This window comes from Nematostella vectensis, chromosome 5 (genome assembly GCF_932526225.1).
Source record: "Nematostella vectensis chromosome 5, jaNemVect1.1, whole genome shotgun sequence".
In the NCBI taxonomy this organism is placed as follows: domain Eukaryota; kingdom Metazoa; phylum Cnidaria; class Anthozoa; order Actiniaria; family Edwardsiidae; genus Nematostella; species Nematostella vectensis.
This window is the reverse complement of record NC_064038.1, coordinates 10,677,154-10,695,577: the sequence shown is the minus strand read 5'-3', so window position 1 is coordinate 10,695,577 and position 18,424 is coordinate 10,677,154. Positions and strand designations below refer to the sequence as shown.

Here is an 18,424-nt window from a genome sequence, read left to right as displayed (position 1 = left end):
TTGTTTAGGTGTATCGTAGAGATGCGCAAATTCCTAATGAACATCCCTGATGATTCGATAAAGCAGGCTGACCCACGTCTCAAGCAGGTGGCCTTTCTAGACACTGATGTTGAGCAAGAAGATCCACTGTTTTCGCGTTGGACAGACATGAAGTGCAAGGTATGGCAGACAATGATGATGATGATGGTATGAGGATGAAGATGAAGATGATGTTTGTGATGATAAAGGAGAGGATTGATAATGGTGGTGATAATGTTTGATGATGGGGATTATGAAGGTGGTGTGGATATTTTGATGATGTTGATTATGATAACAATGATAAAGGGGATAATGATGATAAAAATAATTCCAATTATCTTTTAAGGATGTGGTCCTTGATGCTGTTATTGGTGGTCACATCAGCAAAGCGCAGACGTTCTTCATGAACAATGCTAATATAAAGGAGGTATTGTTACCAAACCAAATGCTGTAGCTATGAAATACTGTCATGGTCATATTAAATTCTCTAGCAATGCTATTGTTTTCCGTCATCTCATGCTTGCTTTCATCGTCCTTACTTAGAATCCTTACTCGCACACAAAGAAATCACCCTAGGAAAGGGTTAGGAAAGGACCTTACGATGGCGATGGTAGAAAACAATAGAAAATTCGAAAGCCAGATGTTGAAATTTTATATATTCCAACCATTTTGCAGTGAAACCAGAAAGTAAAAACTCCGCGTTCCCAGATCTATCGATGCCGTTGACGTTTGTAGTATAAACTTTGACTAATCTTTTAGAGTCTCTGGCAGCCCGCATTTGCCATCCAAACAAAATATTAACTGCGAAAAGGAATTTGTTGCTATCGGCTGATATTGGTATTGCAATGCTTTCAATTACATTTAGATGGTTATTTCGAATTTGTCTTCCATCATGGATTTGTATTCCAATTATGATGATAATTGGTGTGACTGACAGGGCAGGGCTTTTAAAGGTCCCCTATAGGGGACTAGCGCTAATTGAGCACGTAACTGGGTGGGTGGCAAACTAGCGCGCGCTCAGCCTTTTAGAGGGAAAATAGCAGCAACAAAAAGCAACTTAATCAGCACTAACGAAAAAAGCCATAATTCTTTTTTTTAAAGAGGGTTTAGTTTCATTTAAACATTTTATTTTTTTGTCCTTCTCTGGTGTGACGTTATCAGTTATTACTGATTTTTTGTTTGTTTATCATTTTGTTTTGCCACCCAGAAAGGTCACGTGATCTCTTAGCGAAAGTCCCCCATTTACCATACCAAGGCGGACTGCAAAATCACCATACATACTCGATCTTGCTATTCGTACCACTACTGAATACTTAATAAATTACTCCCCTTTAAATAGTATAATTAGTGGCTTACGCTAATACTGGGGAGGGCACAGGCAGTTTACAACCGGCGGAGATGCGGAGGCACCTTTAGTTGCCTGATGGCTGGCTAAGCTGCTGTTTTAAAGGACTCTAGATTACTTAGGTTTACAATATTATCAGGAAGTAAATTCCATGCTTTTATTGCTCTAGGAAAAAAGAACAATTAAAAGAAAGAATATTCGAGTGCAATTGTTGAAATCTAAGTGAGTGCCTCCGAGTGGATCGATTTGTCGGAACGACACAGCCAGGGAGAGGACAAGCACGAGATTATTATAACATTTATACACTGTTGATGTATGATATATATTCTCTCTGTTCTCTGTTAATAGCCGGAGTGTGATGGCTCGCTATCGAGTTTCACCGCCATGGCGCTCAACTTGGTGCTCAGAGCATTAGTAGCAGAAGATCTGGACACAGCGGTCACGATTCTAACTAACATTGTGAGTACAATAAATGCTCAGTATTTTCAGAACAAAGTTACCGTAAATGATCTTATAGACGCCTGGGGCGTTTATTAAATTTTACTGGTTCGAGGGGGGGGGCGTTAAATAGATAGGAGGCGTTTATTAGCGAGGGGTGTTTTTTACAAACTACAGCAATAAAACCAACCCACGTGCAATGTTAAACTATGGCCTGCGCAGTAACCGTTTCGTGACATTTGGCAAATCTCACCCAGTAGAAGCCAAACTCCTATTATTAAATTTGATTTATATTACCGAAATTCCTGTGTCGTTTGTTATACAGCTGGGAGGGAGGGTGGGGGGGGGGGGGGGCGATTGTTAGAGTGGGGCGTTCATTACAAACTTGTAAGCTTAGGGGGGAGTTCATTAGATAGGAGGCGTTCTTTAGAAAGGGGGCGTTTATCAGATAATTTACGTTATGTAAATGTAAATAATTACAAATTATTACAATTACAAAGTCCAACAATACCAACTGCCTTATAGTGATCATCAATTCATTACTCTTCTATGTCTACCACAGCTACGCATTGCTATGTTGCTCAGAAAGCAACATAATTCAAAGCAGACGAAAAAAAAAGACCACAAGAATTTGTGGTTCTGCTTATGTTTGAAGCTTTACTTGAAGTGCGAACCATCAAAGCACAAGCATTGAACGATACGGGCTCCTGCATATCTTGTGCTGGTGTCAGCAGCATCTCCGTCTCCCCAATACTTTATGGTTTATTTTCTAGGGTCGTGATAGGACGGTACAGCTACGATCTATTTGCTTCAACACGCTGCACAGACCGCTCAGGGATTTACTGGTGGGTTATGATAGCTCCAATAGTTTGAGTGACCAGGATTTTTTTTTAACTGGGAGGGCTTTAAGATACAAACTGGAAGAATAAGGGGTGTCTAAAGCTTACGTTGAGAATTGTGAAAACCTGTTAAAATGAACCGTGGTACTAGCATAAATGTAAGTAGTTCGCAGATAAGGCTAGAGGTCCTAGGATCGACCTGTGGGACACCACTGCTTATTACTCTCCATGGCAGGTTATTATTTCGTTTATCTTTTTCAGGTGAAAGAACTCGTCGCTGAAGGGAACTTTTCTGACGAGGAATTAAACATGGTCAAGTTTATTCACGCGCTTGAGGCGCTCTACAACCAACAGAACTTGACTGTCGCTAAGGACTTGTCAACTTACAGCACAAGGTAACTGCAGCAGATTTTAGGTTGTACGCTTCTGTGACCCTTTACGATCAGCAAAATTTCAGGATCTGTTATGTCTTCTAGAGACGGCCGTTTCGAAGCTCTGATTGTTGCGAGATAGTGATGCTTATAACAGTGTCCTAGAGAGAATTTTGTTTGTTTAGTTTTTCTCTCTACTGAAAAAGGAAGGGTCACACTGCGTGAAAATATAATTTGATGCCCTTGATGGGTCGAATGGCTAGCATTATACGCTCAATTGTACGCATGTCACTGCGCACAACGATACACCGGGAATCTTTGCGAAACTGGGTTTTAGTCCTGGGTCCGCATTACGCTGTCGATTCCGTTTGTTTTTAGTGTTAAGACTGTTTAATTTGGAATTACCCATACATCATTTTATACTAGTAATAGTCATAGAATAGGCAATGTAGGATTGGCTGAATTTCACAGTGATTTATTTGGATTAAATTTTGCGAAACATTTTTTTTTAAATGGAAGATTGGGGTATTTGTAAGTTGTGTGAAATGTACGCTTTTTTTGTAAAATGCCCTGGCCTTATTTCTTTTTTTTCTTGTTTTCTTATTGTAGCTGGACTGATCCACCGTTGATAAGGAATTCATTCAATGTGAGATCCCGACAGATCCTAGAATCACACATTCAGACTGGCAACCTTCTACCCGAACACTTCTATAAGGTGAGCCACTGTCAATATTGGTTGTTGCTTATGGTGTTTTGAGTGCAATGTATTGCCACATTACGTTTATTTTAAGTAATCGAATGAAGTCAAACAGTAAAAAACTAAACACCTTTTTTGTTCTCTTATAAAAAGTAAGTAACCTTTGGGTGCAATAATCCTTCAATTGGGACGTTCTTACTTTTTTTTAAGAAAGCGGTGGCTATGAAAAGGAGAGCGCTTATTAATATTTTGTATCTTAAAGGGGCGCTAAACGATACGGGGCGCTAAAACTAGTGTTTATGACACTTTCATTAAGCAGAAGGTACTGTATAGCATATTTCTATAAATCAGACACCCACATAGCAATGATGTCATGATTGCATCTGGCAATATTTACCACCAGGAAGCGTACTTAACAGGATTGACTGGGAGGAAGGGGGGGGGGGGGATGCGCAGTCATAGTTATCGCCATTGGTATCGTCATGGGCAATGCCCCAATTCTTTTGGGTGTACATGGGTGGGTGGGGGGGGGGGGCGTGGAGTGCGCGCGCCTGCGCATTTGTACACGCCTGCTTTGGTCGAGCAATAGAAGTTCAAAGTGTATCGTTGTTTATTTAGGTGACATCAAGTCGAGGCTACTCGGAGTCCTTACTAGAGTGGATTCGAACTTGGGACCAGGAGGCACGTCAGCGTATTTTGTTAGAGCGCATGCTCAGTGATCAAGGTACGAGTATTTGCATTCTTATGAATAAAGTCGGTTTTCGCAGTCCATTCTGGCCAAAGATTTATAGCTGAGCTCTGTCCATCCAAAGGCCTATTGAGAGAAGAGAAATCTATGTGCTCTTACTCGAAACTTGCAGTTAAAATTTGAATTTTTACTGATGTACTTATAGTAAACTCATATTCATTTGAAACAATCGTAGACTCCTCGAGCACCAATCTCCCGATATCTGCCAGAGCAATATGGAACTACTTCTGCTCGCGATGTGATTGGTTAACTCTGAGGGATTGGGTGCAAGCCACGTCCTGGCAGTTACGTGATCCGACAGGGCCACGTGATATGACAGAGTCACGTGTTCGAATCGGCGATGCGCTGAAAGTGACGAATAGAGGACTGGTACTCCCCTCGTTGTCACGTGATGTGTACAGTAATTTCCCAGTTTGCCTTTCGCTCATGAAGGAGTTTGTCGTCGACGAACTCACGAGGTGAGCTCTTTTCTGGCAGATAGTAGAGTGGTTCTAATAACCCGTGAACTACACTTTAGCGTATTACGCTTTATTGTGATCCAATTCCATTGTACTTTTTTGTGTTTTCCTGACTATTACACTTTGACTATCACACTTTGTTTCACTGGTTAATGAAAACCACTCTAGTACATTACAGTCGAACCTCTATCAAGCGGTCACCCTCGGGACTAAGCTTAGTGACCGCTTAATAGAGGTTGACCGCTTAATAGAGGTTTCGCTATTTTCGCTCCTAAATTAGCGTAAATCGGGCTGTAATTATACGTAAGAACTTTTTATTATAATAAACAACAGTAACAATCATGTTAGCCCTAAGACGGGGCCTGGTGCATTCCAATTTGATCCAGAAATGTTTGAAACCGCCTAGTCAGTTTGTTTTTGCCTATACGGCTCTTGTTAAGGTGATGTTACACGCGTCGTTTCCGTCCATATCGCGTTTGCGCGATTTTGGAAGTCGAATCAAAAACTCGCAGTGCGTTGCCGTACCCAAAAACTCACAAATCTGACCCAGTTGCATTCATTCGGGGATACCATGAGTACATGACTGAGTGGGAACCAGCACTAGAAGATGTTTACAAACTTATGCGGGAACCAACTAACATAAAGGATCCGAATGCTGTTGCAATCGTAAGAGAAAAAGCCGACAAAACGGTGATGGATGGAGACGGTCACCCGAATACTTTAGTTGACGATTACGAAGTTATCAGGCATATTCCCAAACTGATGTCAACGTGGGTTACCAAATATCTCAAGAGACCTACGAACTGTGAGAAAGTCGTAGTCAAAGGGAAGTGGGTGAACAGAGGTGGTGGCTATGGACTCGAGATTCCTTGTGAATACATATTCGAAGGTGACAGTTTTTCTTCTAGCTGTCTAAAGCGGAAATTGGTAATCGAGGAATTTGATGCGACTGATCCGCACAAGACCACACAAGTCTCACAAGACGATTAGCCATAGTAATTAGATTAGACGAAATATAACGTGCACTATCTGTTGTCATGCTGACAAATATTGATGATGACCGTTTAATAGAGGTGAAAAACAATGAAATCAACCAATTGGGACCCTCCTTTGGTGACCGCGTCCGCTTAATAGAGGCGACCGCTCAATAGAGGTCAAATTTACAGTAAACATAAGGGGGAAAATTTGGGACTTTGGTAAATGACCGTTGAATAGAGGTTGACCGCTCAATAGAGGGCCGCTTAATAGAGGTTCGACTGTATGTGCAAAATTAACTAATGTGTTGGCTACGACAAACTCTATTGATGTCCATTCAAACATGAAGATATTAATCCACGAAGAATTGAGAAAGGCGGATAGTTACATGTCTAAAGATAGGGGTCCCATCTTTCTCCCACTCCATTGACCTCTATTGGGGAGTCGAGGGAACCGTTGGGGACGCTGTATTGTTGTGCCATCTGGTGTGAAGTTCGATATCTAAATACATCGAGTATGTCGTCAGCATGTAGAAAACAGCGATAGAATGGCTTGTGATGATACTACATGACTCTATTTTACTTTACCTATACCACTATATCTCCGCCCGTGTCTTGCCTTTCATTTTGTTTTGTTAGATGGACATGGTCATGTTTGATCTCTTCTTCTTTACCAGACAAGGCATGTTCTCGTCGGAGCAGTTGTCCAACTTCGACCTCCTCACAAGTCACCTCGGTCGCACCTCTCTCCTGTTTACGCATCCACACCCCTTCAGCGAGGGCACCGTCCCATCCTACCCTAGGGGCACGCCCTCTCCAGGCATGCAGATCATGAGTTTGAGGGAGTTTCATGGCCGCTTCATCGCCTACTGTGCGGAGAAGGAGCTCATTAACGTGCTTTACTACTATCTGGACTTTTACAAGTAAGAGAACTCAAGGGTGAAGTCTATTTAAATTCAATTTTAAGGTTTTCTAAAACAACAGTTTGACTCTATGCCTAAGTTCTAACGTCGTATTATCCATGAGCCGTATTCAATACAAATTAATGCAAATGAACCAGGTGCACTGTTTTATTTTCATTTGCATGCATGGCCTTACATGGCCTTACTGCCTACCTGTTGATACCATTACAGTGCGTCTCTCCCTACCGTGGCCACCTTATCAGTTTTGTCAAGTAAACAAAATCAACGGGGACGCAAGAAACGCACTAATCTGATTGACATGAAGTTCACTTGCCAACCAGCGAGGCTTAGAAATGCACATCAAAAGACGAATGAAGTTCGCTTGCTAATTGGCGAACTTTCTCAAAACCTTGTATTGGTGGCCACGTAGCGCGCGTCGCACTATAACACATTGTATTGGTGGCCACAGTAGCGCGCGTCGCACTATAACACTTTGTATTGGTGGCCACGGTAGTGCGCGTCGCACTATAACACTTTGTATTGGTGGCCACAGTAGCGCGCGTCGCACTATAACACTTTGTATTGGTGGCCTTGGTAGCGCGCGTCACACTATAATACTTTGTACTGGTGGCCACGGTAGCGCGCGTCGCACTATAACACTTTGTATTGGTGGCCACAGTAGCGCGCGTCGCACTATAACACTTTGTATTGGTGGCCACGGTAGCGCGCGTCGCACTATAACACTTTGTATTGGTGGCCACGGTAGTGCGCGTCGCACTATAACACTTTGTATTGGTGGCCACAGTAGCGCGCGTCGCACTATAACACTTTGTATTGGTGGCCACAGTAGCGCGCGTCGCACTATAACACTTTGTATTGGTGGCCACGGTAGCGCGCGTCGCACTATAACACTTTGTATTGGTGGCCACGGTAGTGCGCGTCGCACTATAACACTTTGTATTGGTGGCCACAGTAGCGCGCGTCGCACTATAACACTTTGTATTGGTGGCCACAGTAGCGCGCGTCGCACTATAACACTTTGTATTGGTGGCCACGGTAGCGCGCGTCGCACTATAACACTTTGTATTGGTAGTCTCGGTAGCGCGCGTCACACTATAACACTTTGTATTGGTGGCCACGGTAGCGCGCGTCACACTATAATACTTTGTATTGGTGGCCACGGTAGCGCGCGTCAAACTATAACACTTTGTATTGGTGGCCATGGTAGCATGCGCGCGAGATGATTTTGTCCAAAGCAAGACATTTACAAAAAAATATTTTTTTTGCATCAGGAAAGCAACTAAGCTTGCGGAATACATTTATTTGATTCTTAAGATTTGTAACCATTGTTCGTTTTGATCCGTGTATTCTTCTGCCGAGTAAAGATCTCACGTAACGACACGGACCACACAACCTTCTGAAACAGATGTATCTCCCAAAGTTATGTTTGAATACTTCCAGACTAACCGAAGATACTACTCTCCTCTACTTACACCTTAAGAGAATTGTGTGAGATTGAGGCTAAGCTAGGCTCCTTAAAAGGTTGATTTTGTATACTCGTTATCTTTGTAGAGGAGGAAGGGGGTACCTAGGCATAGATATCACATTTAGCAGTTCTTGCTTGGTATTGTCGGTAACTTAATGTTGAACGTTTCTCAGGCTTGCCGAGACCGAAGAGGATGTGAGGCAGCTTGGGCTGCATGGTACTAAGCCAGACTGGCTAAACACAATGATCCACTTCAGACTAGCAGCAAGACACACTCACGGTAAGACAATTTATGCTCATTCATGCTTTAAGTTAGAAGGTACATGAAGGTGCATGAATGCACGAGGAGGGGCAGGGATACGAAGTGGGGGAAGAAGTGTGGATGAGGTTGGGGGTACATAAAAAGGAGGGACTAGTGTGGTTGAATTGGCGTGTGGATGATGTTGGGGGTACAAAAAAAGTGGGGACTAGTGTGGATGAGGTTGGGGGTACAAAAAAGTGGGGACTAGTGTGGTTGAATTGGCGTGTGGATGAGGTTGGGGGAAGAAAAAAAGTGGGGACTAGTGTGGTTGAATTGGCGTGTGGATGAGGGATGAGGCATAGAGGAAGGTTGGGGTTATTAAGGATAGTTGGGGTATAAAGGAGAGTTGGGGTTATTAAGGATAGTTGGGGTATAGAGGAGGGTTGGGGTTATTAAGGATAGTTGGGGTATAGAGGAGGGTTGGGGTTATGGTGGATAGTTGGGGTATAGAGGAGGGCTGGGGTTATGGAGGATAGTTGGGGTATAGAGGGGGGTTGGGGTTATTAAGGACAGTTGGGGTATAGAGGAGGGTTGGGGTTATGGTGGATAGTTGGGGTATAGAGGAGGGTTGGGGTTATTAAGGATAGTTGGGGTATAGAGGAGGGTTGGGGTTATGGTGGATAGTTGCGGTATAGAGGAGGGTTGGGGTTATGGAGGATAGTTGGGGTATAGAGGAGGGTTGGGGTTATGGAGGATAGTTGGGGTATAGAGGAGGGTTGGGGTTATTAAGGATAGTTGGGGTATAGAGGAGGGTTGGGGTTATGGTGGATAGTTGCGGTATAGAGGAGGGTTGGGGTTATGGTGGATAGTTGGGGTATAGAGGAGGGTTGGGGTTATGGTGGATAGTTGGGGTATAGAGGAGGGTTGGGGTTATGGTGGATAGTTGGGGTATAGAGGAGGGTTGGGGTTATGGAGGATAGTTGGGGTATAGAGGAGGGTTGGGGTTATGGAGGATAGTTGGGGTTTAGAGTAGGGTTAGGGTTATGGTGGATAGTTGGGGTATAGAGGAGGGTTGGGGTTATGGAGGATAGTTGGGGTATAGAGGAGGGTTGGGGTTATGGTGGATAGTTGGGGTATAGAGGAGGGTTGGGGTTATGGTGGATAGTTGGGGTATAGAGGAGGGTTGGGGTTTTGGTGGATAGTTGGGGTATAGAGGAGGGTTGGGGTTATGGTGGATAGTTGGGGTATAGAGGAGGGTTGGGGTTATGGAGGATAGTTGGGGTATAGAGGAGGGTTGGGGTTATGGAGGATAGTTGGGGTATAGAGGAGGGTTGGGGTTATGGAGGATAGTTGGGGTATAGAGGAGGGTTGGGGTTATGGAGGATAGTTGGGGTATAGAGGAGGGTTGGGGTTACAGGGGAGGGTGAGCTTTTGGATGATTGAAAATTTTATATCACGACACCAAATAGAGCCTACCTTTCTTATACGTTATTCCGTCTGTCTTGTATTAGACTTGTCCAGCGTATATTATGCCAGCTTGTCCAACGCTCGATGTGTCCTGAACACGGAAGCTCCCACTGTTAGCGACATGTTGAAGGCTGGTTGTACCGTCATGGCTCTTGCTACCCTTGTATACGCACCGCAGAACATAACACAGGTAAATGAGATGTCATATTCGTTTATTTGTCAAGTATGTAACATTTGTTTAGCACGAAAAGACATCGCGAGTAATTATCAAATGTGCCGCATATGGACTGCCTTAATGTCACCAAATTCTAACAGACTGGCAGTACATAATCCAGTGTGGTGGTAAGTGTGTAAGCACTCTCACTGAAGATGGTACCATGGGCCAGCCTCTCTGTTTCTTTTAAACCTCCAATACAGGGGCCTGTTCCTGAAAGGCCGATTAACTTATCCCTCGATCAGCGCCAAATCTCGGGTTAAACTTCGCTAATCGAAGGTTAGCTAACCTACGGACAACTCACCGTTCCCGAAAGCCAAGTATTCCCCCGAGTTACTAACCCTGGATTATCGAGTGAAAAACTGGTTTGACGAGTAAAATTCACACAGGATACCCAGTAGATCAGTAGAGAGCAACAAAATTTACTTTTGGTGGTTTTATTTTCGCAGAGAAGCCCCAAAACACTTCTACAACGCCTGTAATTAACTCCATTTCATTAGCAAAAATGTCATTCGCAGGTTGCACTAGCGAGACAGATTAATTTCAAATATAAATTTCATGTAACTTTCTGTCTGTACCAGCACAATTTTACATTGTTATTGTTTAACGTCTTTTTTTCGGCAACTTCATTTTATGAAACTTTAGTTCTACTACAAAGTTTGGGAGGCCTGTGTTACGCCAATTAAACCGTAGGTTAGCGAGTTAACCCACCTCGCGAGCAGGGTTAGATTTTACCTCCAAACTAACCCAGAGTTAGCGCTAACCAGCGTTTCGGAAACAGAACTGATCCGGGGGTAAAAATTTAATCGTGGGTTAGGGCAAATTTAACCCTGGTTTAGCGCTTATCGGCTTTTCAGGAACCGACCCCAGGTTGATAAAACCACAGAATTGTCTCTTAGCTTTGCATTGATGGTGATTTGTCTGCTTTTTCGAGGCCCAGGGCTTTCTGGCGCTTCCTTAATGGTGACCGTGAAACGACCCGTTGCTTCTGTTGTATCTGTCGTAAGAGTCGTCCCACCGAGTGTTTCCATATAGTTGTAAGGATCTGCAAAAAATACCTCGCGACCCATACGACTGTTCCGACTATATGGAAACCAGAATTTAGAGCAGCAGGTTTTATGCTAAAAATCAGGTTTTATGCTAAAAATCAGGCTTTATGCTAAAAATCAGGTTTTATGCTAAAAATCAGGTTTTATGCTAAAAATCAGGTTTTATGCTAAAAATCAGGTTTTATGCTAAAAATCAGGTTTTATGCTAAAAATCAGGTTTTATGCTAAAAATCAGGTTTTATGCTAAAAATCAGGTTTTATGCTAAAAATCAGGTTTTATGCTAAAAATCAGGTTTTATGCTAAAAATCAGGTTTTATGCTAAAAATCAGGTTTTATGCTAAAAATCAGGTTTTATGCTAAAAATCAGGTTTTATGCTAAAAATCAGGTTTTATGCTAAAAATCCCTTACAGTCCGTGTCGATACCTACCGTGGGCCAAGGAAAAACTGCACAATCCACTTTCAATCATTAATGTCTAGGAACCTTCTACCGCTGAGGATCGAACATTTTTGGATTTTCTGTTCCAGACCATCATCCCTGCAGGCTCGGACCCAGTCCATCCCGAGTGGCAAGTCGAAGACACCTTACTGCGCAAGTCACTGACGTCACACCCCAAACTTCTCTCCGCACTCTTCCCCGTGGTGACAAGCGGTGGGATGGAACTGCAAGATGTCACTGTCTATCAGCTCTTGCAGGTAACGCACGATTGTGTGACTGACGTGTGTTGGTCGTGTTTTGTCAGTTTCGGGAGAAAATTTCGCATGCTTTACAGCTCTTACAGGTAACCGATTATTGAGGCCTTCCTCGCAAATGAACAAGAATAATCGAATTGGTTCATTTGCATGCATTTGCATTTGGAACGGTTCATGAAAAGAACGGCGTTTAAACTAAAGAGCTAAGAGTCCGTAGGTCCGACTTTCTTGACAATGCTGTTTTATTTTTGTATTGAATATTCAAAACTCACATTGTTAAACTCTTAACTCTTAGTCTTTTATTTAAAACTTAAAATAGGATGTAGCCGTTTAAGTTGTCTTGTTTCTTGTTTAGGGTAACTCCCCTTTCGATGTGTCCCGGATGTTTGGATGGCAGCAAACCAACGAGCTCGCAGTCAAAGCAGGTACCCGGATGTCACCCAACTATAACATGCTTTAAAACATATAAACATTTTTTTTAAATCTGACAAAGATTACGAAGAATAGATAAGGAAAGCGGTCAAGACAACAGTTGATACCATGTTTGGGGGGGAAGGGGGGATTTGACGGAACAAGTTTCTTCTCCAGACGTTGAGGGGGTAAAAGAGGTTTTGACAATGGATTTAGATTTAATCAAAATTCGAGTTTGTTGCTAAACATTTGATGCTACTCTCAAAAGGGCTGGACCGATAACTCTATTTAGCGGCCACTACTTAGCACGGTCCCGAGGGTGACTGCTTGATTGAGGTACTCTTTTTATGCTCTCATTGCAGACATGGCTTGCGAGATGCCACATTTCTCGCTGGCTCCTCTCGTCTCGCAGTACGCACACGTCGAGACTTTGACCTTCTCCTACTATCTGCGCCATGGTCGGCCGTCTTTTGCCTTCGCGGCGTTCATTGGCGCCTACCTCAAAGAGCGCTCTATTCCGCGTGTAAGGTAGGTTTTCCACGCCAATCAGCCAATAGGCCATTCCAGCTAATAGTTCTCGCATACATAACCTACCTCAACTACCAGAATGCAGCGCGCGCTTTTTTAAGCTTACATCAAACGAAGCGCGCACCGCATGCCGGTAGTTGAGGTACGTTCCCATGGCGATTGCGCGCGTATGCTTATAGCTGGAATGGCCTATTGGTGGTTAAAGGCCGATTTAGACAGCACGATTTAGCTCTATGCAACACGCCTACGACATGTCGCAGGTCACATACGGCTAAATCATGCTGTCTAAATCTTTACAAAGATTGAGCATAGAGTGTTTTGCATGTGGGTTTCGTCATTGAGTTAGTTTGTTACCTGCGTTACACTTGCCAGTTCAATAACTATTTTCTTTACCTGAGTTTGTTTATGATGCAAACTTGCCACCACTGTTAGTGAACTCGTTGCCAGTGACGAGTTGACCATCGGAGGTGGCGAGTTGACCATCGGAGGTGGCGAGTTGACCATCGGAGGTGGCGAGTTGACCATCGGAGGTGGCGAGTTGACCATCGGAGGTGGCGAGTTGACCATCGGAGGTGGCGAGTTGACCATCGGAGGTGGCGGGTTGACCATCGGAGGTGGCGAGGTGACCATCGGAGGTGGCGAGGTGACCATCGGAGGTGGCGAGGTGACCATCGGAGGTGGCGAGTTGACCATCGGAGGTGGCGAGTTGACCATCGGAGGTGGCGAGTTGACCATCGGAGGTGGCGAGTTGACCATCGGAGGTGGCGAGTTGACCATCGGAGGTGGCGAGGTGACCATCGGAGGTGGCGAGGTGACCATCGGAGGTAGCGAGGTGACCATCGGAGGTGGCGAGTTGACCATCGGAGGTGGCGAGTTGACCACGGAGGTGGCGAGTTGACCATCGGAGGTGGCGAGTTGCCCATCGGAGGTGGCGAGTTGACCATCGGAGGTGGCGAGTTGACCACCGGAGGTGGCGAGTTGACCATCGGAGGTGGCGAGTTGACCATCGGAGGTGGCGAGTTGACCATCGGAGGTGGCGAGTTGACCATCGGAGGTGGCGAGTTGACCATCGGTGGTGGCGAGTTGACCATCGGAGGTGGCGAGTCAGGCCCGTACCCAGGATTTTTCTTTTTTTCGAAAAAAAAAACAAATAGGGATTTTTTTTATATATATCTTTGCGATATCTCAACGGGATGTTTATTGTCGGATTTAGCTACAAAAGTCTGACTTACGGATTGATGACATACCGGAGTGACCTAGCAACTTTTTTTTACTATTTGCCCGTTTTGCATGAAAATATATATTGGATATTCGTAAAAACAAACTAAACTTAACCAAACGAAAGCTTTGCTTTCGCTCTCAAATTCCACAGCACCCCCATTATCTAAGAAGCATCTCATTCGGGTCTTTTTTTTTATAGAATCACAAGCGCCGCAAAGAAAGCATATAGAGTTGCTATCCAGCAATTCAACGAGCACCAGGTCTCCTCGGCCTGTGTAGCCTTTACTGAAATGCTTGGTGTGGACAGTGCATGCGTGCGGATAGATCTGCAGGCAGCCAATAGGATTTTGGCTTACGCCGGGCGCGAGGGAATCATGGAAAGCGAGTGCCCAGAAGGGGGTACACTTAAGGACCGCATAGGTACAAAAGCTGTTATGTTTTTTAATTTTTTTTCTGTTAAGAAAACTTTTTTGTCCTGAAAACAGGGAATTATAAATGCTTATCAATTTTATTATTCCAAAATACAGAAGCTGTAAAATTAGGTAAGCATAAATAAGTGAGGGAAACTTGTTGTTCGTTCATATTTACCTTGTAGCAAATGTACTAAGCGTTTCTTCGAGTTAGTGTGGACCAAGATTTACTGTCTATGCTCAACTCATACTTACCTTGTAGCAAGTCTAGTAAGTGCTTCTTAGACTTAGTGTGGACCAAGCTTTACTGTCTATGCTCAACTCATTACCTTGTAGCAAATCTGATAAGCGCTTCTTAGACTAAGGATGGAATTAGCTTCGAGTTAGTGTGGACCAAGTTTAACTGCCTATGCTAAATTCATACTTACCTTGTAGCAAGTCTAGTGAGTGCTTCTTAGACTTAGTGTGGATCAACCTTGATCACTGGCACACTTTCAATCTTTTCTCTGTTAGTGTCTGAGCTGATAACCTGCGCTGGAAGGAGTAGCAGCCGTCAGCCGGTCACATTACTGAGGGCCCTTGAGGAAGCCACTTATAACCTCATCAGCAGAGAGTGCATTGAACGGTCGGTATACGCAAGTGTAAAAATGTTGATTTGTTTGAATACTATTCAATATCTATACTATACTATTCTATAACATTCATTTTAACAGCATTTTTCGGACTCGCTCGAACTTATTCAGTTTAGCAAGAACTTCACTCAACTAAATAATATTACTGTAACCTTGAAAAAAAAATCACAAATCTTCCTGAACATTCCCGGATTAAGCGTAGCTTTAGATTAAACATAATTTTACCCACCTACACCTTCGGGCTCGAGGAATGGTTGTTTGTAAAAGTATTCGTCTTTCCTGTAGAACGTCCCACGAGGCCAGTCAACTCTGGCTACTGGTCGTTCTCTTCTGTCGTGTTCACAAGCTTGACCTGAGTACCGCGTTCCTCGTTGACTGCGCCAAGATGGACAAGTGGCTACAGTTTGCCTGCTTCGCTCAGCTCTGCCAGTACCCCAAACACCAGGTGAGATTTGTGTGGAAATAACAGGCAAAATCTCGCCTGACGGACACCCCGCTATTACAGACAACATGCTATTACAGACACCCTGTTATTACAGACATCCCACTATTACAGACACCCTGTTATTACAGACATCCCGCTATTACAGACATCCCACCATTACAGACATCCCGCTATTACAGACATCCCACTATTACAGACATCCCACTATTACATACATCCCGCTATTACAGACATCTAGCTATTACAGACATCCCGCTATTACAGACATCCCGCTATTACATACATCCCGCTATTACAGACATCCCCCTATTACAGACATCCCGCTATTACAGACATCCCGCTATTACAGACATCCCGCTGTTACAGACATCCCGCTATTACAGACATCCTGCTATTACAGACACCTTGCTATTACAGACAACTCGCTATTACAGACATCCCGCTATTACAGACATCCCGCTATTACAGACATCCCGCTATTACAGACATCCCGCTATTACAGACATCCCGCTGTTACAGACATCCCGCTATTACAGACATCCTGCTATTACAGACATCCCCCTATTACAGACATCCTGCTATTACAGACATCCCGCTATTACAGACATCCCGCTATTACATACATCCCGCTATTACAGACATCCCCCTATTACAGACATCCCGCTATTACAGACATCCCGCTATTACAGACATCCCGCTATTACAGACATCCCGCTATTACATACATCCCGCTATTACAGACACCTTGCTATTACAGACAACTCGCTATTACAGACATCCCCCTATTACAGACATCCCACTATTACAGACACCTTGCTATTACAGACATCCCGCTATTACAGACATCCCGCTATTACAGACACCTTGCTATTACAGACAACTCGCTATTACAGACATCCCCCTATTACAGACATCCCGCTATTACAGACACCTTGCTATTACAGACATCCCGCTATTACAGACATCCCGCTATTACAGACATCCCGCTATTACAGACATCCCCCTATTACAGACATCCCGCTATTACAGACATCCCGCTATTACAGACATCCCGCTATTACATACATCCCGCTATTACAGACACCTTGCTATTACAGACAACTCGCTATTACAGACACCCCGCTATTACAGACATCTCGCTATTACAGACACCCCGCTATTACGGACACCCTGCTATTACAGACACCCCGCTATTACAGACACCCTGCTATTACAGACATCCCGCTATTACAGACACCTTGCTATTACAGACATCCCGCTATTACAGACACCCTGTTATTACAGACATCCCCCTATTACAGACATCCCGCTATTACAGACATCCCGCTATTACATACATCCCGCTATTACAGACACCTTGCTATTACAGACAACTCGCTATTACAGACACCCCGCTATTACAGACATCTCGCTATTACAGACACCCCGCTATTACGGACACCCTGCTATTACAGACACCCCGCTATTACAGACACCCTGCTATTACAGACATCCCGCTATTACAGACACCTTGCTATTACAGACATCCCGCTATTACAGACATCCCGCTATTACAGACATCCCACTATTACAGACATCCCGCTATTACAGACATCCCACTATTACAGACACCCTGCTATTACAGACACCCTGCTATTACAGACACCCCGCTATTACAGACACCCTGCTATTACAGACACCCTGCTATTACAGACAACATGCTATTACAGACATCCCGCTATTACAGACATCCCGCTATTACATACATCCCGCTATTACAGACACCTTGCTATTACAGACAACTCGCTATTACAGACACCCCGCTATTACAGACATCTCGCTATTACAGACACCCCGCTATTACGGACACCCTGCTATTACAGACACCCCGCTATTACAGACACCCTGCTATTACAGACATCCCGCTATTACAGACACCTTGCTATTACAGACATCCCGCTATTACAGACACCCTGTTATTACAGACATCCCCCTATTACAGACATCCCGCTATTACAGACATCCCGCTATTACATACATCCCGCTATTACAGACACCTTGCTATTACAGACAACTCGCTATTACAGACACCCCGCTATTACAGACATCTCGCTATTACAGACACCCCGCTATTACGGACACCCTGCTATTACAGACACCCCGCTATTACAGACACCCTGCTATTACAGACATCCCGCTATTACAGACACCTTGCTATTACAGACATCCCGCTATTACAGACATCCCGCTATTACAGACATCCCACTATTACAGACATCCCGCTATTACAGACATCCCACTATTACAGACACCCTGCTATTACAGACACCCTGCTATTACAGACACCCCGCTATTACAGACACCCTGCTATTACAGACACCCTGCTATTACAGACAACATGCTATTACAGACATCCCACTATTACAGACACCCTGCTATTACAGACACCCTGCTATTACAGACAACATGCTATTATAGACATCCTGCTATTACGGACACCCTACAATTACAGACAACCCGCTATACAGACACCCCGCTATTACAGACACCCTGCTATTACAGACACCTTGCTATTACAGACACCCTGCTATTACAGACACCTTGCTATTACAGACACCCTGCTATTACAGACACCCCGCTATTACAGACACCCTGCTATTACAGACAACATGCTATTACAGACAACATGCTATTACAGACACCCTGCTATTACAGACAACATGCTATTACAGACATCCCGCTATACAGACACCCCGCTATTACAGACACCCTGCTATTACGGACACCCTACAATTACAGACAACCCGCTATACAGACACCCCGCTATTACAGACACCCTGCTATTACAGACACCTTGCT

General features: G+C 44.1%; 1 protein-coding gene across 1 annotated transcript in view; it reads left to right on the top strand.

Annotated features, from left to right (window-relative positions):
* Window positions 1–18,424, top strand: part of LOC5517657 (spatacsin) — a 54,769-nt gene that overhangs the window by 9,622 nt on the left and 26,723 nt on the right. Inside the window, exons 11-27 of the mRNA XM_048727544.1 lie at window positions 9–159; window positions 365–445; window positions 1,712–1,822; window positions 2,575–2,646; window positions 2,902–3,035; window positions 3,621–3,726; window positions 4,327–4,432; window positions 4,632–4,914; window positions 6,566–6,811; window positions 8,450–8,556; window positions 10,029–10,174; window positions 11,775–11,942; window positions 12,295–12,364; window positions 12,713–12,878; window positions 14,299–14,519; window positions 15,023–15,134; window positions 15,427–15,586. Coding sequence (XP_048583501.1) covers window positions 9–159; window positions 365–445; window positions 1,712–1,822; window positions 2,575–2,646; window positions 2,902–3,035; window positions 3,621–3,726; window positions 4,327–4,432; window positions 4,632–4,914; window positions 6,566–6,811; window positions 8,450–8,556; window positions 10,029–10,174; window positions 11,775–11,942; window positions 12,295–12,364; window positions 12,713–12,878; window positions 14,299–14,519; window positions 15,023–15,134; window positions 15,427–15,586 — 2,440 coding nt within the window. The remainder of the gene's footprint in view (window positions 1–8; window positions 160–364; window positions 446–1,711; window positions 1,823–2,574; window positions 2,647–2,901; window positions 3,036–3,620; window positions 3,727–4,326; window positions 4,433–4,631; window positions 4,915–6,565; window positions 6,812–8,449; window positions 8,557–10,028; window positions 10,175–11,774; window positions 11,943–12,294; window positions 12,365–12,712; window positions 12,879–14,298; window positions 14,520–15,022; window positions 15,135–15,426; window positions 15,587–18,424) is intronic.